Genomic DNA, 24274 nt, shown 5'->3' on the forward strand with positions numbered 1-24274 from the left:
AAGTTGTAAATGAAACAATGAGCTAATAATACAGCAGCATACTCAGTATCTGAGTGAGAGCGTTTCCGGTGACCCGACATGACCTGACTATGGATTTCGTCGTTTGACTTTCAGTGTTATTATAATTATGTGTGGAAATTTCGTTGTCTGAAAGCAGTAATTATACTGAAGATGATTAGACTTGCTTCGGGTTCCTTTGGGTAAGTCAAATTTAGTTACGAATATTGCAACCTGCAACCTGAAAGTTGCAAAATTGAGCAGGGGATGGGCTATCGAAGTATCGTATATCGTTACATTCGTTATCGTCACGGAACTAGAAGTTTCCTAAATATGACTGTAAATAGAAAATAATTGAAAAAAATTATATATATGGTTCATTATTTTGTTTCGCTTATTTCTGTTTAAGCGATGGTGGTGTCTGTGATATTGAACGGTAAAGTTTTTGTCAGTGATGCAACTAGAGAATTACTTACACGTCCAAGTATTTATAAGATTAAGGTAGAGATGTAGTTTACCTGACAGGTATTTTAATTAGTTAATTAGGAAACCAAGATGACCTCCCTTGTCCACAAAACTATATATTTTCGGAAAGCTTATTGTATGAATTTTAATTTTTAATTTCACGACTTCAAGTTTATGCATAAATTAACACTCAGGCTAGTTGTCTGTAAGATTGTTGTAACACTGTTCAACCAAAGACAATGCCCCGACGGCGTTTTGAAGATAAACACATTGTCAATCATTTGTAAAAATTTCAAAACAAAAGGTCAAAGCGTCTAGGAGCTATTTTTTTTAAAGTTCTGGGATGTGCACTAAAAAGAAGCTGAGATAATTGCTAATTTGCATAACAATTCACTCAGTAAGAAGTTTGCTAATGCTCATAATTTAAAATGGCTGTAACAGTTTCAAATTTAAATGTATTATCGTTTTGTTAAAAGTTAATTATATTGCATAATATGAAGATCCCGTCATTTCTTTTTTTCAACATGTTTCTTTTTTATTATTTATGTACAGCCTTGCTAAATCTTGCTAAAAATTCAAAAGAGAGAATGTTTGCACCTGTTATCAATATTTTAAAATCGTTTTTTGAGCACAAACATGCATCTCTACCTTAAGGGGTGCCGTCTATGATTGTTTTTTTTGACATGCACTTTCCAATTTTTAGCCGATGCGTTAGGGGAGCGACTCACAATCATGGTCTCCCATTTTATCCCTTTTTTCTGGCTAACAATAACACTCTTTGCAAACAGTTTGTATTTATATCATTAGATGTCCGTTCAAAATTGGTGATCTGAAAAAAAAGGTTTTGAAAACAATTAACCTGTTTTTCCTCAAAAGACGCATTTGTTATTTTGTCAATGCTCTAAGCCTTGTAACTGCAGACAGGTTATAGTATGAGCTCTTGTCCGAAGTTGAGCCTTTTTTTCACATGGGTATCTTTTTGTTTGGTTGACCATGTTTGCGTTTCTGAAATTTCCCAGTCATTGTAACAAGTGATATTTCTCTTCCAAATACAAAAGTACAACTGTAGACCACACTCAAAATTCTGTGATCCTTTTCATTTAGAGTGGTTTGGACATACGTCAAACCAAATGCAGCAACCCTGAAATCTTGCTCATCGTACATAATCTTCTGTAATTCGCGAAATTGAATCGCAAACATCACGGTAGATCCAAGTCGATTGATCCTCAAGAAAATCATGTAGCTTTTTATCATATTTCCCAAACTTAATTTACTTAAACGTAATTTCGCTCTGCAAATTTTCGTGATGCAAATTGTTATGTTCATTCCCAGTGTAATTTAAGTATTCATGGAGATAGCTGAATTGCACAATACAAAGAAAGTTATTTTTAGTGATTAATATTATTAATATTAGTGCAAAAATTTCAAACAGAAAAAATATAAAAATGGAAACAAGTACGCAAAGGTGAAACAAGATTGATTTTTTTTTAAAAACAAGAAACATCAACATGAAAATAATATAATTATTGTTTTAACAGAATTTAGAAGGATTTTGGTATTTGCTATTTTTATATTAGTCACATTTATTTTTAATGTATATTAATGATTGAATTTATGGTGTATTTGTTATGAAAATGAATAATAAGAATAATTTATGGTTTCCCTTTATCAACAGCCCTTATTGCAGCCAATGTCTGAAAGCTGCCAGTCTAGGTCAACAGCAGTATGGAAATAAAGTCATAGTTCCTTACAGAACTATGATGCAGAGTGCATATCGTCCATGCATCATTGGAGCTAAAAGACTGACCGTTTCATATTCAACTTTGACCAGAAATAGAGTGGTACATTACCGGAGAGCTTGGTTTATCACTCCAGCAGCAGTCAGGAGTATGGGAACCGCAAGTAAAGTGAAATCTATACTCAAACTGTTTAGATTACGATATATTGTACTACCGGGTATCCTCATTGGAGGGACCATACTGAATTCTGTAAGTATATCATTTGTTTGTAAATATTACTACAAAACGATATGTGTCGATGAGAGGGAGAATAATCCACTATTATTTCCCTAATTATTACTGTGATATTCGTTTGTATTATTGATTCAATATTATTCAATTGTGTTTCAGTGCTTTCTTGAATTTCTTATATTGTTATTGTGTATTCAATTCAATCGTCTTTATTACATGTTTAACTCGAAGAGAACTAGCACAAATAACGATAACAGACGTCATTTCAATGCTATTCTCTTATTAACCAATCATAGCTCATAGCACAATGAACTAATCAGCACCAAGCCTGCTAAAATTTGTTACAGTGGCTGAACCTACCAAGGCTATAAAAGGCCTTGTTTTAGCGCGCGAGTACATCTAACTCTTTCCAGCTTAGGAGTAAAAGCAGTTTATTGATACCGTGTATTTGTTCCCTGTTCCTTTGATTGGCAGTCCCTTGTTTTACGCGTGTTGAGATAAGTGTGAAAACCTATTCTCAATTCCCCCCACAATATGTATGGTGTGTAATTCTACTTTGGATTCATGCTAAACATAATTAACTTATTTATGTAGTGTTTGATGTTATAAGTTCATTCTGATGCAGTGGCAACATAAGCGAAATAGTTGTTCTATAAATTCAAAAGGGTAGAACCAAATGGCTATACAGGAAATAGCTCAATTTTCTGGTGTGTACATGTATCTAAGACCAATCTTGATAAAGAACACTTCATATTGAATATTCATTTTTTGATGTGGTGCATCTTTGATTGTCTCCCTAAAATGCTGAAAACTTAATCACAAATGAATCTATGAAAACCCTCAACTCCTGGCATGAAACTGACATGAAATTGAAAATTGTAATTGTTGCTTTTGTTATTACATGTATATATTACACATGTAAAAGCTTCAAACAGAATTTGTTTTGTTAGATAATACAAGTGCTGACATATAGTGCATTTTACAACAGAAATCATATTCCATTTTAAGACTAAGTGATTGAGCTATGTGACCATCTTCCATTATAATGGCATTGTGGCAATTTAATGCACTATCCTGGTGTCAACCAGCCCAGTGGAACACATGCACCATTTTTGTTTTCAACCAAGGTATGACCTTGAGTCTGCCGATCATGAATCCAATGTAACAACCACCACACTACCAGTGATTGATGCAGAATGTTGCTGATGATACAACTTCATGGACATTCAATGTTTTATATTAGAGTGGACAAAGTATCTCATGCTTTTGTTTTTGTTCTATTCATTTCCACTATTTCAACCAACCAACTACTATTTCTACCCATCAACCACTATTTTTACCAATCAACCACTATTTCTACCAACCAACCACTATTTTTACCAATCAACCATTATTTCTACTCGTCTACCACTATTTCTACCTGCCCATCAGTATTTCTATTCGCCAACCACTGTTTGTATCCATAAAATAACAAAGAACAGAAAATAAAATGTCTTTTACTTTTGTTTTTCCTCCACAGACATATAATTCCTGGATGGAGAAGATTCCTGATTTCTCATGGATGAAGGATTATGTACCAGATGAAGAACGGTTCAAAAACTTCTTATCGCAAATGAAAAAGTTCAGCAGTCATTTCAAACTTCCAGAGAAAGGTTGGCTGAGGAACAGTTTACACAAAGTTGAACGTATCAAAGATAGGGTTTCCGAGGGTAGTTTTGTCAGTGGATGGAATGCAATGGCCCCAGAAGGTATCTAAAAATGAAATCATACTTGGCCAGTCAAAAACTAAACTTGTATTTGTTCATACTCAATTATACCTCTGCACATTGTTTTGTTTTCGCTTTATAGGATTCTGTTGACTCATTTTGCTGAATGTGTATGTGAATTTTGACCTCAGCTTCAAACAATTAATAGCTATGTCTAGCTTTAGGCAGTCACCTCTTTTGTGTACAAATGTTTTATCAAGCCTCTGCATTCCATATCTGCTTTGCTAATTTTGTGCAAGAACTTGTTTATGATTGGCTGCCAAACTAAACTAACATGGCGACAAATGCAAACTTAACTTTGATTGTTTGCTGAATGCTTTGCCACCTGGTTCTTATCCAATTATATGACCAATAGAAGAATTGTTTCTAAATCCGCATTTGTGTTGAAGCTCTTATAGAGGTGAAGCCAGATGTAACCAGTTAAAGCCAGTCATAACCAGTTAAAGCCAGTCATAACCAGTAGAAGCAGGTCATAACCAGGAAAAGGCAGTCATAGAAAGTGGAAGCCAGTCATAAATAACTTGAGTTCAAGAAAATATTGCCCCCTCGCTGTTTTCACCCAGTTTGTAATTATTTTTGCGTTCTACTTAGTGTTTCATTTTTTTTAAGCAAGACACTTGACAAGCAATCTTGAACTATAGAATAATCAAATTATCACTTTTAATACAGAAAAATATTTAATAAAACAGTAAGATGCAACATTCTCCATATGTTGGATTCGTGGCTAAAACTGCCAAACATTTTGTATTTTTTTGTTTGTTTATTTGTTTGTGCATCATTATCTCCAGGGTCCAACATTCTTTCGGATGGCTTTGATCAGATGTCTCAGAAAGCTCATAGTTTATTCAGTTCAGGAGGTCTGTAAATTTTAGCGCTAATATAAACGCTTTTTCATTTGTAGTGATTAGTGTTGAGTTTTTATGCTATCGATAAATTAATAGGAGTTTATCGATGTGGCAACTGTGTGATTTGCACTTTTTGCATGATTATTAGATAACTGTGGTTTTTGTTTTAAGGCGGAAGAAGGAAATGTCACTCTTTTATCATCTAATTGTCATGACCGAATCATACAGTGACTAAAGTATGCGTTTCTCTGAATCACCTGGATACAAACATTCCAATACTATTTATTGGTCTGCTATTCTGCCTTACTATTGTACTCTCAGAAAGACATTTGACAGAAAGTCAAAGTTTATCCTGTCAAACTTTACATGCAACATTTTGCCCTTTTGTGTATATAATTCTTTAATTTTGAATCAAATGAAAATTTGTTTATTGGTTTACAGTCTTGGTCACAAGTTTCGATAAAATTTTAATGCATGATATTGGTTTATTTTGTGAAAGGTGAGAAAAATTGGCATTGCAAAGGTTAAAATGTTTCACCTACACCTGTGTTAGTAACCAATTAATTCGTGAAAACTTGGACTGACCAACAGCAAACCCAGTATGTAGGGACAATCTCAATTTCAACTTATCCAAGGCACTGAACATCTGTTTGACTATACAGTGGCCCCTCGCTAAGTCACGCCTCGGTAAGGTGCGATTCGGCTAAGTCGCGGGTACTTGGATGGCAAAGCACACAACTCAGATACGACGACTTTGAATTTGAGGCCAGTTCAGGGTGGTTCTTGCGATGGCAAAGAAGACACGCTAGCGATACACGCAGTCTCAATCCAAGGCGAAGCTCGATCTGGGAACATGGACGCTGTCAGAACTTTTCCCGAAAAACTGAGAGAAATTATCTATGAAGGTGGTTATTTTGACGAACAAGTTTATAATTGCGATGAAACTGGTTTATTTTGGAAGCTGTTACCATCGAAATCGCAAGCAACAGCAAGCGACCTACATAATATCGGACACAAACAAAATAAACAACGCAATGTTTACAGCAAACATAATCATGATTTTACTCGAATACTGCCTGACACATGTGATGATACATCAATTAACTAAACCGAGGGTTTATATGTGCTTTTTATATGTTTTTCAATGCACAACCTCCGTCTTTCACGACGTCCCTCGGTAAGTCACGGCCCTCGATAAGTCGCGGTTTTTGCTTGGATTCCGACAACCACGACTTAGCAAGAGGCCACTGTACTTTTATATGATTCGTATGAGGAAATATGATATTTGTTTTTATTCGGTTTTCTTGATTTCAGTCAGAATTGGATGAACGGTTACTATGTGAAAAGTAAATTTTTCAATTGTTTCACCATTAATGTGACAAAAAAATCTCATGTAACCTGAATTAAATATTACTCATTACTAATATTACTCACTGGGGATAATTTTTTCTCAAATGCAGCTTCAAATAAAATATCAGTGATGTGAAGCACTATTTGCCAGTTACTTCAACATTTTTTTTGATATCAGGTGATTCAGAAAACACATACTTTGTCATTGTCTGCAGTTGTTAATAAAAAGTGTATTTTGATAATTATTTAACAGATTATCTAATGAACTAGCTTTTTAAACATTGAAAAATGCTCAACTGCTAAATATTAGAATCTCACCCAAAGCATATACAAACTCATATATACTTTCTAAATGGGGGTGTTTACTATTGTAATTCAAAGGGAATGGTTCTGTCAGGAGGATAGCTTGGAGATGTTCACTTGAATTGAAAAAAAGTTGTTCTAAGAAATAAAAATCAGCTGTTACACGGTAATCTGTCCAAAATGTACATCAAAGAGACTGAAAAACTGTTTACAGAAGTAATGTGTACAGTGGAGCTGGTCTAAACAAAATCAAAACAAACAAAAACAAAATTATTATTACTTTTGACAACTTTGATGTATAGCAGTTGTGGTGGCTAATTTTGTATAATACCACGTCTGCCTGGTGCGACAATTGATGCCCTTTACAGTTTTATCGAAGAATTCCTAATAAGAAATAGTTTTTGGCTGTGTTGTAATTAATATGCATAAGATACATAAGATTTATCTGATCTATATGATGTTCTTAAACTTTTATTTTGTTTGAAATTGATGCTTTTCCTCCTGGCATGTTAGTATAGTAAGAATAATCTAGAATAAATAACTCATATTTAATATTCACATGGAAAGACATCATTTTATGGGAATTTTTTTCACTTGGTTTTTTGTTCCTAAATAAGTGTGTTGTGAATCTAGATTTACTAGCACGAGATCAGTACAGCATCTTCAATGATGCATTGTATCAAACAGGATTGCCAGTCAGATCTTGTATCCTAAGTACAGATTAAGAAACATTATTCTATAGAAATGCAGTCAAAATGTGGTTAAATTTCAGCTCCATGGTCGTTTTCGGCATGAAATTATTTAAATATGATTTCCTTGATTTGAATTTGTGACTTTTTTCTTCATTCTTTGGTTTACTTATCATGAAACACTTGTGTAGGAACAGAATCACCTGAGAATTTGTTGTGTACCTCTTTCATTTAATTTTTGCCTTCTATTTCTATAGAGACAGAAAGTGATGGTGTCACAACTATGGCAGCAATGGGTCATAACCAGAGTGGTTCTCTTAATGCAGATAAGGTAGGTTTTATTAAAGTCATTGCTTTGGGGTGCAGACATGGGTATTCATCGGGATGGTTTGTCTAAACTTAAACACAGTGATTACTGCCAGTGCTCTGTGGCAAGGGCGGTACTATTGTGACAAAAACTTACTGAGCAGAAGCTGAATGCACTGTACAAATAAATCATGAAAATGAAAACACCTGTTGGTTTGCAGTTTTGTTGGCTGCCTGTAATAAAATGAAGCAAAAGTCATAATGGCAAAATGTCTGGTGTCTGCAATAAAACCATGCCCATTCACTCTGCCTGCTTAGACCTCCTATTTGAGATGGTTCTAGTATTTCTCACTATTTTTGTAACAAAAGAAACAGTTTTATATTCAGAAGAGTAAAAGGAAAACCCTGTAAGCGCTGACGTCAGGTAACCAAGGGAAATAGAACAAAGAATGAGATCTTGATTGACCAATCAGAATGCCGGAACCGTTATTAGTTACCGACCTCTTGTGGCTTGGTGTGCCATGACACTTGAGATGAGAACCAGCCAATGGCGAAATAAGTGAAAAAGAAAGATCAGTTTGTATTTTCTATAGTGGTATGGGATGCACACTGACCAGAAACATATATATTTTTTCTGCCTAACCTTGTATTTGTAAAATTTGTATTCATGATTCACTTTCTCTGCAGGCATCAGAGAAACAACGACTTGATAATGCTAAAGAAGAATTCCTTGATGCTCAGGTTAGAACTACATACCTTATACATGGGTTATGAATTAAAATATAGATAGCATAATTCTCAAATAAAGTGTCGGGGGGGGGGGGAAAATTACCGATATAGCATGTTATACTGATATTGGTTGCTTCTGACAAAAAGAATATAATGCATCTTCATGTGAGAAGATGTATGAGTTATCCCTTATTTCAACTGGTGTGTTTGTTTCTGCACCTATACCTTGACAGTTTAGGGGCTATTGTAATCAATCTCCTACTCCTGCTTTATAAGATTGTAGTGGTTTGCTCTGATTTTTACAATTTATTTTCTTTAAAGGTATACACATTTTAAATAAAAACATACTGTAAAATGACTAATATTCACTGGGTTTAAATTTCACTGATTTACCATTTCAGGCATATTCAGTAGGTTTTAAATTCACGGTTTTATCATTCAGATAATGTGTTCTATGCTAAATTTTACATATTCACTGGGTTTTAATTTAGCGCATTTTCCAGTCAGCGAAATAAGCAAAATTAAAACCCAGTGAATAATTAAGCCTTTTACAGTATATTTTTTAATATTCAACTTGTAGACCAAATTGAATTATGATTTATCATAAATTAAAAATGGTGCATTTGCAGGACACATAACAGTATAAATTTTTGTTGGATAAATAAAACAATAATAATGTCGGAAAATCTGTGTAGTTTTTGTATTATCTCAAATGCTGCCACCATCAAACTCTTACCGCATATTGTTCATGGCTGGTATTAGTAGATGGATTACGTAACATCCTGTGTGTAGATAGTTTTAATGCCTCCTTCCTGTCTGACTTTATATTTAGTATTAGTAGTAGTTGTTTACTTCAACTGTATAAACAACACATGTTAATTATCTCTGTATTACCATAGAACTTAGAAAAAGATCTTTCTAAGGTCTATGGTATTACTGAGAAATAAACCAGTTCTTCTTTAGGTTTGAAACAGTCAACATCGCCTCCGTTTACTCTCTCGCACACACATACGTCAAACCTTTTTTCCACAAATAATGATTGCAGTGTTTGTTATTGTACATACCAAAACAACCAGTGCACATGTATGCGAAGAATTAAATTGTTTCATCAATGTGTGCTACAAGAACATTGTTTTGTCATGATAAATGTTTTCATCAACAATACTAAAATATTTTTTTCATTATTATTACATCTTTGATTGTTTGCAGCTTTAAATGATTATGAGGCTAAATTAATTTGATTGAATAGATAAATTATTGATTGATTGATTCCCTTGTTGAGATATTGATTGATCATTGTGATTCATTTCTCTCGCAGTTGAAATATCAACGAGAAATAGAGAGATTAGAAAGAGAAAATAAGCAACTAAGGAAGACTTTATTAATACGGGGCGACAAGACAGCTGTGAGGAGAAAGGTCAAAGTAAGTACATGTAATTGATTGGAAAATTAATTTTCTGTTGGATCTACATGTACATGTATGTAGGGTTTTTCATAATTAGAAAAATAGAATGAAATGAATAACACAAATCAAAGCACATATATTATTATGAGAGACCGCACAAAGGTAGTATGGTGCATACCGGTATCTCATACTATCTGAGTGCATACTTATGGTATTCTGTGATAACCTTATTAATATGAGGTAATTATAAGGATACCTCAAAGTATGCACGAAGACAGTACAGCAGAAGTATCGCCCGATGTGCAGCAGAGGTCGATGTGATGTCGTACTGCCTGAATGATGTACATTTTTTTTTAAATATTTTTTTTAATATTGCTTCTTTGACATGCCTGGACCAGTCAAGTTCAAACATCACGCATATATCAGACATCATATAGGACAAACACACATGCATTTTTGTCACCATCAAATTTAAAATGACTGACTGATGGCCATCTTGTTAAAATAATTACAGTTTCACAGAGCCATATCTCATATATGTTTGTCAACATTATGAGTATACCCTTGGTATTCATGTAATTTCTCATGCCTTGACAATGACTTGATTTTTTTATGGAATGCTCATTTATATTGATTTTATTGCCAGATGTATAATAATACTTCTATATTCTAAACATCTAGTGTAAATCATTTTGATAATCATCTGGGGTAGGGTGTCAATGCCCAGATGCATAATATAAGAACAACTCAAAATCTGAATGACTGACTTCATCATTTGTTTTGGATTGTGTTCGCTAATGTTGTGGTGGACATCTTGTTTGCAGAAATCTCTCATTGACATGTATTCAGAAGTTTTAGATGAATTATCTGATTTTGATAGCAGTTATGATACACAGGATCACCTTCCAAGGGTAAGTCAATCAACTTATTAGGGTTTCGAGCCCATTTGGTCGAAACCCTTTTGTAATTGTTCCGTTTATTATTATTATTAGGGTTTCGAGCCCATTTGGTCGAAACCCTTTTGTAATTGTTCCGTTTATTATTATTATTAGGGTTTCGAGCCCATTTGGTCGAAACCCTATTGTAATTGTTCCGTTTATTATTATTATTATTATTATTATTATTCTTCCGCCTAAATTTTTGGTCACGCTTTATGTCAATGCCGTTGGACCGATCAATTCAATACTTGCCACAATGGTAAAGCTATATGAGATCTGGTGCATATCCTAAGTTCAGACACGTAGGTCACATGACCAGGCCGCCATCTTGGATTAAAGGCGAAATTTTCAATGCCGAATTGCGCACCTTTCTGAGGGTCTGAGTGCTCCAATTTTTTTATGATAGTAGCAGTGCGACAAGGGCTACAAATCTCATCAAAAAAAACTTTAGCGGTCACGTGACTTTTTTTTTTAGAATTTTTTTAAATTTTGTTTTGCATCTCATTTGCATAATTTTCGACAAATCAACTAACCCTGAATAACTTTGAAAGATCATATGACATAGTATTTAATTCCAAAATATCGAGTCCAGGCGATAAGCCGTTTTTTATAAGAAGATTTTAGAATGTTTTTTCATATTTTTTTGTTCTTTTATATGGTCACGTGACCTCATTTTATAGACATAATTGCAATATCTCAAGCACTGTTACAGATAGGAACATGCAACCAGTGCAATTTTGAAGTGATGGTACATGAAATTCTACTAACAAACAAGATGACCATATATGGTCATGTGATCTCATTAAATATGCATGAATGTAATATATCAAGCACTGTTACAGATAGGGACATGCAACCTGTGCAATATCGAAGCTATAAGACACGAGATGTGACTAACTAATGTGATGACCATATATGGTCATGTGACTTCATCAAATATACATAAATGTAATAACTCAAGCACAGTTGCAGACAGGAACATGCAACCAGTGCAATATTGAAGTGATGGTACATGAAATTTTGCTAACAAACAAGATGACCATATATGGTCATGTGACCTCATTGAATATGCATAAAGCATAAATGTAATAACTCAAGCACTGTTACAGATGGTAACATGCAACCTGTGCAATATCGAAGTAATGGGACAAGAGATGTGAATAACTAATGTGATGACCAAATATTGTCATGTGACCTAATCAAATATGCATAAATGTAATAACTCAAGCACTGTTACAGACGGGAACATGCAACCTGTGCAATATCGAAGCTATGGAACAAGAGATGTGACTAACTAATGTGATGACCATATATGGTCATGTGACCTCATCAAATATGCATAAATGTAATAACTGAAGCACTGTTACAGACAGGAACATGCAACTAGTGCAATATTGAAGGTCTTGCACAAGAGAGATGACTAACGCATCTGATGACCATACACGGTCATGTGACATCATTAAATATTCATAAGTGTAATAACTCAAACACTGTTACAGATAGAAAAATGCAACCTGTGCAATATCGAAGCAATGAGACAAGAGATGTGACTAACTAATGTGATGACCATATATGGTCATGTGACTTCATCAAATATGCATAAATGTAATAACTCAAGCGCAGTTACAGACGGGAACATGCAATCAGTGCAATATTGAAGTGATGGTACATGGAATTTTACTAACAAACAAGATGACCATATATGGTCATGTGAACTCATTGAATATGCATAAATGTAATATATCAAGCACTGTAAGAGTTAGGGACATGCAACCTGTGCAATATCGAAGGGTATGGGTCAAGAGATGTGACTAACTAATGTGATGACCATATATGGTCATGTGACCTCATCAAATATGCATAAATGTTATATTTGAAACACAGTAACAGATAGAAACACGCAACCAGTGCAATATTGAAGTTATTGCACAACAGAGGTGACTGACATATCCGATGACTATATATGATCATGTGACCTCATCAAATATGCAAAAATGTAATAACTCAAGCACTGTTACAGATAGAAAAAATGCAACCTGTGCAATATCGAATCTATGGAACAAGAGATGTGACTAACTAATGTGATGACTATATATGATCATGTGACCTCATCAAATATGCATAAATGTTATATTTGAAACACAGTAACAGATAGAAACACACAACCTGTGCAATATCGAAGCTATGAGACAAGATATGTGACTAACACATCTGATGCCCATACACGGTCATGTGACATCATTAAATATGCATAAATGTAATAACTCAAGCACTGTTACAGACGGGAACATGCAACCAGTGCAATATTGAAGTGATAGTACATGAAATTCTACTAATAAACAAGATGACCATATATGGTCATGTGACCTCATCAAATATGCATAAATGTTATATCTCAAGCACTGTTACAGATAGGAAAATGCAACCAATGCAATATTGAAGTTATTGCACAAGAGAGCTGACAAAAACATCCGATGACCATATATGGTCATGGAACATCATTAAATATGCAAGATTGTAATACCTTAACCACTGTTACAGACAGGAACATGCAACATGTTTAGTATGAAGGCCATGCAATTTCCTTTAATATATTATTGTCAATGATGCTGATTTTGGAACGCTGCTAATAAGTCAGTGGGCTCGAAACCCGACATTGCTGCAACGCAGCTATATTTATTATTATTAGGGTTTCGAGCCCATTTGGTCGAAACCCTTTTGTAATTGTTCCGTTTATTATTATTATTATTATTATTATTATTATTATTCTTCCGCCTAAATTTTTGGTCACGCTTTATGTCAACACCGTTGGACCGATCAGTTCCATACTTGCCACAATGGTAAAGCTGTATGAGATCTGGTGCATATCCTAAGTTCAGACACATAGGTCACATGACCAGGCCGCCATCTTGGATTAAAGGCGAAATTTTCAATGCCGAATTGCACACCTTTCTGAGGGTCTGAGTGCTCCAATTTTTTTATGATAGTAGCAGTGCGACAAGGGCTACAAATTTCATCAAAAAAAACTTTAGCGGTCACGTGACTTTTTTTTTTAGAATTTTTTTAAATTTTGTTTTGCATCTCATTTGCATAATTTTCGACAAATCAACTAACCCTGAATAACTTTGAAAGATCATATGACATAGTATATAATTCCAAAATATGGAAGTCCATGCGAAAAGCCGTTTTTTATAAGAAGATTTTAGAATGTTTTTTCATATTTTTTTGTTCTTTTGTATGGTCACGTGACCTCATTTTATAGACATAATTGCAATATCTGAAGCACTGTTACAGATAAGAACATGCAACCAGTGCAATATTGAAGTGATGGTACATGAAATTCTACTAACAAACAAGATGACCATATATGGTCATGTGATCTCATTAAATATGCATCAATGTAATATATCAAGCACTGTTACAGATAGGGACATGCAACCTGTGCAATATCGAAGCTATAAGACACGAGATGTGACTAACTAATGTGATGACCATATATGGTCATGTGACTTCATCAAATATGCATAAATGTAATAACTCAAGCACAGTTACAGACGGGAACATGCAACCAGTGCAATATTGAAGTGATGGTACATGAAATTTTACTAACAAACAAGATGACCATATATGGTCATGTGACCTCATTGAATATGCATAAATGTAATATATCAAGCACTGCAAGAGTTAGGGACATGCAACCTGTGCAATATCGAAGGTATGGGTCAAGAGATGTGGCTAACTAATGTGATGACCATATATGGTCATGTGACTTCATTAAATATGCATAATTGAATTATCTCAAGCACTGTTACAGACATGAACATGCAACCTGTGCAAAATCGAAGCTGTGGGACATGAGATGTGAGTAACTAATGTGATGACCGTATATGGTCATGTGACGTCATTAAATATGCATAATTGTAATATCTCAAGCAGAATCACAGATAGAGACATGCAACCTATGCAATATCGAAGCTATGAGACAAGAGATGTGGCTAACTAATGTGATGACCATATATGGTCATGTAATTTCATCAAATATGCATAAATGTAATAACTCAAGCACTGTTACAGATAGGAACATGCAACCTGTGCAATATCGAATCTATGGAACAAGAGATGTGACTAACTAATGTGATGACCATATATGGTCATGTGACCTCATCAAATATGCATAAATGTTATATTTGAAACACAGTAACAGATAGAAACACACAACCTGTGCAATATCGAAGCTATGAGACAAGATATGTGACTAACACAACTGATGCCCATACACAGTCATGTGACATCATTAAATATGCATAAATGTAATAACTCAAGCACTGTTACAGACGGGAACATGCAACCTGTACAATATCGAATCTATGGAACAAGAGATGTGACTAACTAATGTGATGACCATATATGGTCATGTGACCTCATCAAATATGCATAAATGTTATATTTGAAACACAGTAACAGATAGAAACACACAACCTGTGCAATATCGAAGCTATGAGACAAGATATGTGACTAACACAACTGATGCCCATACACAGTCATGTGACATCATTAAATATGCATAAATGTAATAACTCAAGCACTGTTACAGACGGGAACATGCAACCTGTACAATATCGAATCTATGGAACAAGAGATGTGACTAACTAATGTGATGACCACATATGGTCATGTGACCTCATCAAATATGCATAAAAATTGCAATATCTCAAGCACTGTTACAGATAGGAAAATGCAACCAATGCAATATTGAAGTTATTGCACAACAGAGCTGACAAAAACATCCGATGACCATATATGGTCATGGGACATCATTAAATATGCGAGATTGTAATACCTTAAGCACTGTTACAGACAGGAACATGCAACATGTTTAGTATGAAGGCCATGCAATTTCCTTTAATATATTATTGTCAATGATGCTGATTTTGGAACGCTGCTAATAAGTCAGTGGGCTCGAAACCCGACATTGCTGCAACGCAGCTATATTTATTATTATTATTCTTCCGCCTAAATTTTTGGTCACGCTTTATGTCAACGCCGTTGGACCGATCAATTCAATACTTGCCACAATGGTAAAGCTATATGAGATCTGGTGCATATCCTAAGTTCAGACACATAGGTCACATGACCAGGCCGCCATCTTGGATTAAAGGCGAAATTTTCAATGCCGAATTGCGCACCTTTCTGAGGGTCTGAGTGCTCCAAATTTTTTTATGATAGCAGCAGTGTTATAAGGGCTACAAATTTCATTAAAAAAAACTTTAGCGGTCACGTGACTTTTTTTTTTAGAATTTTTTTAAATTTTGTTTTGCATCTCATTTGCATAATTTTCGACAAATCAACTAACCCTGAATAACTTTGAAAGATCATATGACATAGTATTTAATTCCAAAATATTGAGTCCAGGCGATAAGCCGTTTTTTATAAGAAGATTTTAGAATGTTTTTCCGTATTTTTTTGTTTTTTTACATGGTCACGTGACCTCATTTTTTAGACATAATTGCAATATCTCAAGCACTGTTACAGATAGGAACATGCAACCAGTGCAATATTGAAGTGATGGTACATGAAATTCTACTAACAAACAAGATGACCATATATGGTCATGTGATCTCATTAAATATGCATAAATGTAATATATCAAGCACTGTTACAGATAGGGACATGCAACCTGTGCAATATCAAAGCTATAAGACACGAGATGTGACTAACTAATGTGATGACCATATATGGTCATGTGACTTCATCAAATATGCATAAATGTAATAACTCAAGCACAGTTACAGACGGGAACATGCAACCAGTGCAATATTGAAGTGATGGTACATGAAATTTTACTAACAAACAAGATGACTATATATGGTCATGTGACCACATTGAATATGCATAAATGTAATGTATCAAGCACTGCAAGAGTTAGTTACATGCAACCTGTGCAATATCGGAGGTATGGGGCAAGAGATGTGACTAACTAATGTGATGACCATATATGGTCATGTGACTTCATTAAATATGCATAATTGAATTATCTCAAGCACTGTTACAGATAGAAACATACAACCTGTGCAAAATCGAAGCTATGGGACATGAGATGTGAGTAACTAATGTGATGACCGTATATGGTCATGTGCCGTCATTAAATATGCATAATTGTAATATCTCAAGCAGAATCACAGACAGAGACATGCAACCTATGCAATATCGAAGCTATGTGACAAGAGATATGACTAACTAATGTGATGACCATATATGGTCACGTGACCTCATTTTATAGACATAATTGCAATATCTCAAGCACTGTTACAGATAGGAACATGCAACCAGTGCAATATTGAAGCTATTGCACAACAGAAGTGACTAACATATCCGTTGACCATATATGGTCATGTGACCTCATCAAATAAGCATAAATGTAATAACTCAAGTACTATTACTGACGGGAATATGCAACCTGTGCAATATCGAAGCTATGAGGTAAGATATGTGACTAACTAATGTGATGACCATATATGGTCATGTGACCTCATCAAATATGCGAAAATGTAATAAGTCAAGCACTGTTACAGACGGGAACATGCAACCTGTGCAATATTGAAGCTATGAGGCAAGAGATGTGACTAACTAATGTGATGACCATATATGGACATGTGAGCTCATCAAATATGGATAAATGTAATAACTCAAGCACTGTTACAGACAGGAACATGCAACTAGTGCAATATTGAATGTCTTGCACAAGAGAGATGACTAACACATCTGATGACCATATATGGTCCTGTGACCTCATCAAATATGCATAAATGTAATAACTCAAGCACTGTTACAGATAGGAACATGTAACCAGTGCAATATTGAAATTATTGCACAACAGAGGTAACTAACATATCCGATGACCGTATATGGTCATGTGACCTCATCAAATATGCATAAATGTAATAACTCAAGCACTGTTACAGACAGGAACATGCAACTAGTGCAATATTGAAGGTCTTGCACAAGAGAGATGACTAACACATCTGATGACCATACACGGTCATTATTATTATTATTCTTCCGCCTAAATTTTTGGTCGCGCTTTATGTCAATGCCGTTGGACCGATCAATTCAATACTTGCCACAATGGTAAAGCTGTATGAGATCTGGTGCATATCCTAAGTTCAGACACATAGGTCACATGACCAGGCCGCCATCTTGGATTAAAGGCAAAATTTTCAATGTCGAATTGCGCACCTTTCTGAGGGTCTGAGTGCTCCAATTTTTTTATGATAGTAGCAGTGCGACAAGGGCTACAAATTTCATCAAAAAAAACTTTAGCGGTCACGTGACTTTTTTTTTTAGAATTTTTTTAATTTTGTTTTGCATCTCATTTGCATAATTTTCGACAAATCAACTAACCCTGAATAACTTTGAAAGATCATATGACATAGTATTTAATTCCAAAATATGAAGTACAGGCGATAAGCCGTTTTTTAGAAGAAGATTTTAGAATGTTTTTTTCATATTTTTTTGGTCTTTTATATGGTCACGTAACCTCATTTTATAGACATAATTGCAATATCTCAAGCACTGTTACAGATAGGAACATGCAACCAGTGCAATATTGAAGGGATGGTACATGAAATTCTACTAACAAACAAGATGACCATATATGGTCATGTGATCTCATTAAATATGCATAAATGTAATATATCAAGCACTGTTACAGATAGGGACATGCAACCTGTGCAATATCGAAGCTATAAGACACGAGATGTGACTAACTAATGTGATGACTATATATGGTCATGTGACTTCATCAAATATGCATAAATGTAATAACTCAAGCACAGTTACAGACGGGAACATGCAACCAGTGCAATATTGAAGTGATGGTACATGAAATTTTACTAACAAACAAGATGACCATATATGGTCATGTGACCTCATTGAATATGCATAAATGTAATATATCAAGCACTGCAAGAGTTAGGGACATGCAACCTGTGCAATATCGAAGGTATGGGTCAAGAGATGTGGCTAACTAATGTGATGACCATATATGGTCATGTGACTTCATTAAATATGCATAATTGAATTATCTCAAGCACTGTTACAGACATGAACATGCAACCTTTGCAAAATCGAAGCTGTGGGACATGAGATGTGAGTAACTAATGTGATGACCGTATATGGTCATGTGCCGTCATTAAATATGCATAATTGTAATATCTCAAGCAGAATCACAGACAGAGACATGCAACCTATGCAATATCGTAGCTATGAGACAAGAGATGTGGCTAACTAATGTGATGACCATATATGGTCATGTAATTTCATCAAATATGCATAAATGTAATAACTCAAGCACTGTTCCAGATAGGAACATGCAACCAGTGCAATATTGAAGCTATTGCACAACAGAAGTGACTAACACATCCGATGACCATATATGGTCATGTGACCTCATCAAATATGCATAAATGTTATATCTCAAGCACTGTTACAGATAGGAACATGCAACCAGTGCAATATTGAAGCTATTGCACAACAGAAGTCACTAACATATCCGATGACCATATATGGTCATGTGACATCATTAAATATGCATAAGTGTAATAACTCAAGCACTGTTACAGACGGGAACATGCAACCTGTGCAATATCGAATCTATGGAACAAGAGATGTGACTAACTAATGTGATGTCCACATATGGTCATGTGACCTCATCAAATATGCATAAATGTTACATCTCAAGCACTGTTACAGATAGGAAAATGCAACCAATGCAATATTGAAGTTATTGCACAACAGAGCTGACAAAAACATCTGATGACCATATATGGTCATGGGACATCATTAAATATGCAAGATTGTAATACCTTAAGCACTGTTACAGACAGGAACATGCAACATGTTTAGTATGAAGGCCATGCAATTTCCTTTAATATATTATTGTCAATGATGCTGATTTTGGAACGCTGCTAATAAGTCAGTGGGCTCGAAACCCGACATTGCTGCAACGCAGCTATATTTCATAATTGTTTTGAGAAACCCCCCCCCAAAAACAATGTGATTTTAGTCATTAATTTTTTAAAATCATTCATTACTCCAACAACAAGGGTGATCTTTGTTGATGAATATTTATCATTTATTAAATACATTCATTAATGAAGTAACGTATCTCTCTATTTACTGTTTAACAGGGTGTTAGCCAGCCACCAGTCAACCCACCAAACAGACTGGCAACTTTGATTTTGGACAGGCAACTTTTTCCCATTTTTCTGTTTTTTCTTTTGTTCTTTGATAATTTTACCAAAATATATCCAAAACCATCTCCATTTTCATGAAGTTGAATTGTTTTGGACTGGCAGTTGCAAATTTCTGGCTAATAGCCTGCTGTTTAATAACAATTTCTGCATTCCGCTGTATGTGGTGTACATCCTTGATGTGCAAAATTGCAACAACAAAAAGTGTGTGATGCACAGGTGTGCAATGAATTATGCTGAGAAACAATGTTTTCAGTCAATTTGTTAAACAAAATCGATGTATGTGCACACTTTTTAGCTTCGCTGTCGACTTTGTCGAACGGAGCTTATCATATGAGTGATTGTCCCTCGGCGTCCGGCGTCCGTCTTCCGTGTCAATGTTTTACAGTACTTTTTCGACTTCTTCTTGAAAACTACAAGCCTGAATGCTTTGATACTTGGTGTATATGTACCTTGGGTAGACCTCTCTCAGATTTGTTCATTTCATGATCGTATCTGTAATTCTCTAATTTTGGTGAATATTTTTGTCATTTTTGGTAAAAAGTGATATTTTCAACTTCTTGTTAAAAACCGTAAGTGCAATTGCTTTGATATTACATATATAGGTACTACATGTGGATCTCTCTCAGATTTGTTCATTTTGTAATCATATCTTTAATTCTCTAATTTTGTTGAATATTTTTGTCATTTTTGGTAAAAAGTGATATTTTCAACTTCTTGTTAAAAACCGCAAGTCCAATTGCTTTGATATTACATATATAGGTATTACATGTACCTATATACAATAATACCCACACAATACCTTTTCAGGGTTACCCCACAATAACCGCGTAGTTCTACCCATATTCTGAACACAACTCATGTTACTTTATTTGTCATAATACACTTATTACTCTACAGGTGGTTGTTGTTGGTGATCAGAGTTCTGGTAAAACTAGTGTACTTGAAATGATTGCTCAAGCTAGAATATTTCCTAGGTAAGAAGAGGTTTTCTACCTAACACATCACCTGCTTGAATCCTCCACAGATAAATGTGAAAATTAACATCAGCAGGTGATGTTTCATCACATAAAAGATTCACTCAACATGGAGGGCATTGGATACTTCCAAAAATGTTGGTGTTTGATTTGATGATCTACTCCGGTAGTCATGTATTAAAAGTAAATAAAGAGTTTATTTCATAATTTCAGAATCATAACCCATATATACAATTAAACCTTGGTAAATTTATATTTTATAGCTTTCAAGTACGACAACTTATGCTTGGAGACAACACTTAATTATTCACATTTTATGTATTATGATTTTATAGTTGTTTTTGACTCCCATGTGCGAAGCACAAAATGGGAGTCTTTGCAGTTAGTGTGTCTGTATGTGTGTATGTGTGTATGTGTGTATGTGTGTATGTGTGTGTGTATGTGTGTATGTGTGTCCGATTGTTCCACTGCTATCTCAAGAACCATACATCGGTTTTTGATGAAACTTGGTGCATAGATGCTCTGGGCCAATGCGCAGATTTGATTAGGTTTTGGTAAAAATCCATGCTCGTTAATTACCTAATTTGCATGATAATTAGCTAATTTTTAGCTGTTCTATGACTGTTCCACTGATATCTAAAGAACCACTCATTGGATTTTGATGAAACTTGGTACATAGATGCTCTGAACATATGCGCAGATTTGATTAATTTTTGGTAAAAATCCGTGCATATTAATTACCTAATTTACATGATAATTAGCTATTTTTTAGTGGTTCCATGACTGTTCCATTGATATCTAAACAACCACTCATTGGATTTTGATGAAACTTGGTACATAGATGCTCTGAACTAATGCTAGGTTTTGATTAGTTTTTGGTAATAATCCGTGGATACTAATTACCTAATTTGCATAATGATTAGTCAATTTTCGGTTTTTCCACTGATATCTCAAGTACTAATCATCACATTTCAAATGAAACTTGGTACATAGATGTCATACGACACTGCACAGACCTGATAGTTTTTATGGTAATATCAGTACATATTAATTACCTAATTTGCATAATTAATTAATTTTCAGCATTTGATATAAGTAGTTAGCATTACATTTCAATGAAACTTGGTACTTACATACTCAAGGACTATGCAGAGATTGATTGTTTTCGATAAATATTTGTGCATATTAATCACCTAATTTGCATAATTAGTTAATTTTCAGCTTTTCCATGGGTATCTCAAGTACTAATCATCGCATTTCAATGAAACTTGGTACATAGATCCTTTAGGACTATGCAGAGACCTGATTAGTTTTAGGGTAAATAATTGTGCATATTAATTACCTAATTTGCATAATTAATTTTCAGCTTTTCTACTGATATCTAAAGTACTAATCATTTACATTTCAATGAATCTAGAATTATGCAGACCCAATTAGTTTCCGGTAAATATTTGTGCATATTAATCACCTAATTTGCATAATTAACCAACTTTCACACTGATATCTCAGGTACTATACATCACATATCAATGAATGTACATGGATGCTGTAGGACAATAGACAGACCTGAATAATTGTGGGTTACAATCTGTACATATTAATTACCTAATTTGCATAATTAACCAATTTTAAGCTTTCACACTGATATCTAAAGTACCGTAAAAACTCCAAAATTTCGACCGGTTTTAAATAATTGGCGTTAGAAATGTGACATGTTTTTAGAGTCGTGGCCGAGTTGTAACTCAAAATCTAAACAAAGTCATCAATCAGTGAGTATTATGACAAGCAAAACAAAACATCAAGACGCGCAGAAGAGGTCAGCACAAAACTAATAGGTCAAAAGACAAAGCTGTCTCGCACTACCTAGGAAAACTTGCGAATGTTCGAAGTACAGGTACCCATTGGACAAAAGATACATGGAAGTTTAGCAAACTATCTCCCCGACCCAGTGCAATGTATCCGGTTAGAATCAAAGCTCACGTGTCCCTTATTTGAGGGACCAAATTCTGCCGTAAATTCGCCCTTGGATTAAAAAATAAAATGGGATTTAAGAAAATAAAATGGGACTTTTAAGGTGTATTTTGGCGTCATTTTTCGGACATTTCAATCAATCCTGCCGGCTAAAATAGAGTCTAAGTTTTACCGTAGTCATTGACGTCTGTCTATTCAAGAGTACACGTGTATGATTTTTATCGTGACTAGCGTGAGCGGGTAAGCTTCCTTTCGAGAATGAGCTGTTATCACTGTGAACAATGTTAAATTATTCTTCAGATGACCAGTTTATTTTTTAAAAACAACTAATTTTTTTATTTAAAAAAAAATCATGCCGTTTTCGCATCAAAATCCAAGCCAAAATATCGTACTACAACATCAATCTCTTCGCATTGCGTTCAATAACATTAACATATTTAAATAAGCTATGGTAATTTGAACACGTTGGCATCATCCAGCTTTTTGATTGGTTAATTAGCGATTTGACCTATTTGACCTAAGAGAACATGGCGGATATCCTACAGCATCAAACGTTTATACGAGACCGGAATCATTCGCTTACGATGAAACTTAGTTGACTTTTATTTGTATTTCATAACTATTCAACAAATTTATTTTGTGTACATTATTATAATCACTACTGAGTACAGTAATAATCAACAATTCAGAAACGCAGCATGCCGAGATTTTTGTGTTCGTTTTTATTTGAAACTTCGTTTATTTAGAATATATTTTCGTTACCAATAAAATAAAAATCTCTCAGTCAATCAGAAACCCGGATTCATGCCTTCGAGGAAGGTCCCGTTTGAACGCTCACATCGGTTTTTTTTTTTCGTTTGGGGGAAAACTAAAACTGGTCGCAATTTTCGAATAAGAATGAGTCGGCAATTTTTAGTGGAGTCGAAAATTTGGAGGTAAATAAAACACCGAAACCCGGCAAATAAATAGCCAATCGAATTTTTAGAGGGGTCGAAATTTTGGAGTTTTCACGGTACTAATTATTCCATTTCAATGAAACTTAGTACAAAGATGCTCTAGGACAATGTACAAACCTAATTAGTTTGGGGTAAAAATCTGTTCATATTAATTCCCTAATAAGCATAATAATTCATAATTTTTTGGTTCTAATCACATTTCAATTAAACTTGGAGACATAGATTTTCTGTTACATTGCGCAGACCTCATTAGTTTTACACTCAAATCTGGTCATATTAATTTTCTGATTTGCATAATTAGTTTTCAGCTAAGTAATTTCGAATTATATTTAATGTGTCTCCAATACTCTCGGCAC

The 24274-nt window shown here is 34.5% G+C and overlaps 1 protein-coding gene across 2 annotated transcripts in view; it reads left to right on the top strand.

Annotated features, from left to right (window-relative positions):
* Nucleotides 1–57: 57 nt before the first annotated feature.
* LOC102801627 (dynamin-like GTPase OPA1, mitochondrial) overlaps nucleotides 58–24274 on the top strand; it is a 149966-nt gene continuing 125749 nt past the window's right edge. Inside the window, exons 1-9 of one of the 2 annotated variants that reach the window (XM_085490652.1) lie at nucleotides 58–200; nucleotides 2138–2450; nucleotides 3952–4180; nucleotides 4987–5055; nucleotides 7643–7716; nucleotides 8379–8432; nucleotides 9739–9843; nucleotides 10650–10736; nucleotides 20915–20991. In XM_085490652.1, coding sequence (XP_085346778.1) covers nucleotides 172–200; nucleotides 2138–2450; nucleotides 3952–4180; nucleotides 4987–5055; nucleotides 7643–7716; nucleotides 8379–8432; nucleotides 9739–9843; nucleotides 10650–10736; nucleotides 20915–20991 — 1037 coding nt within the window. In that variant the 5' untranslated portion in view covers nucleotides 58–171. The remainder of the gene's footprint in view (nucleotides 201–2137; nucleotides 2451–3951; nucleotides 4181–4986; nucleotides 5056–7642; nucleotides 7717–8378; nucleotides 8433–9738; nucleotides 9844–10649; nucleotides 10737–20914; nucleotides 20992–24274) is intronic. The other variant, XM_085490653.1, reaches the window with a different exon arrangement.

This window comes from Saccoglossus kowalevskii, chromosome 15 (assembly GCF_978046115.1).
Source record: "Saccoglossus kowalevskii chromosome 15, keSacKowa6.1, whole genome shotgun sequence".
NCBI classification, from domain to species: domain Eukaryota; kingdom Metazoa; phylum Hemichordata; class Enteropneusta; family Harrimaniidae; genus Saccoglossus; species Saccoglossus kowalevskii.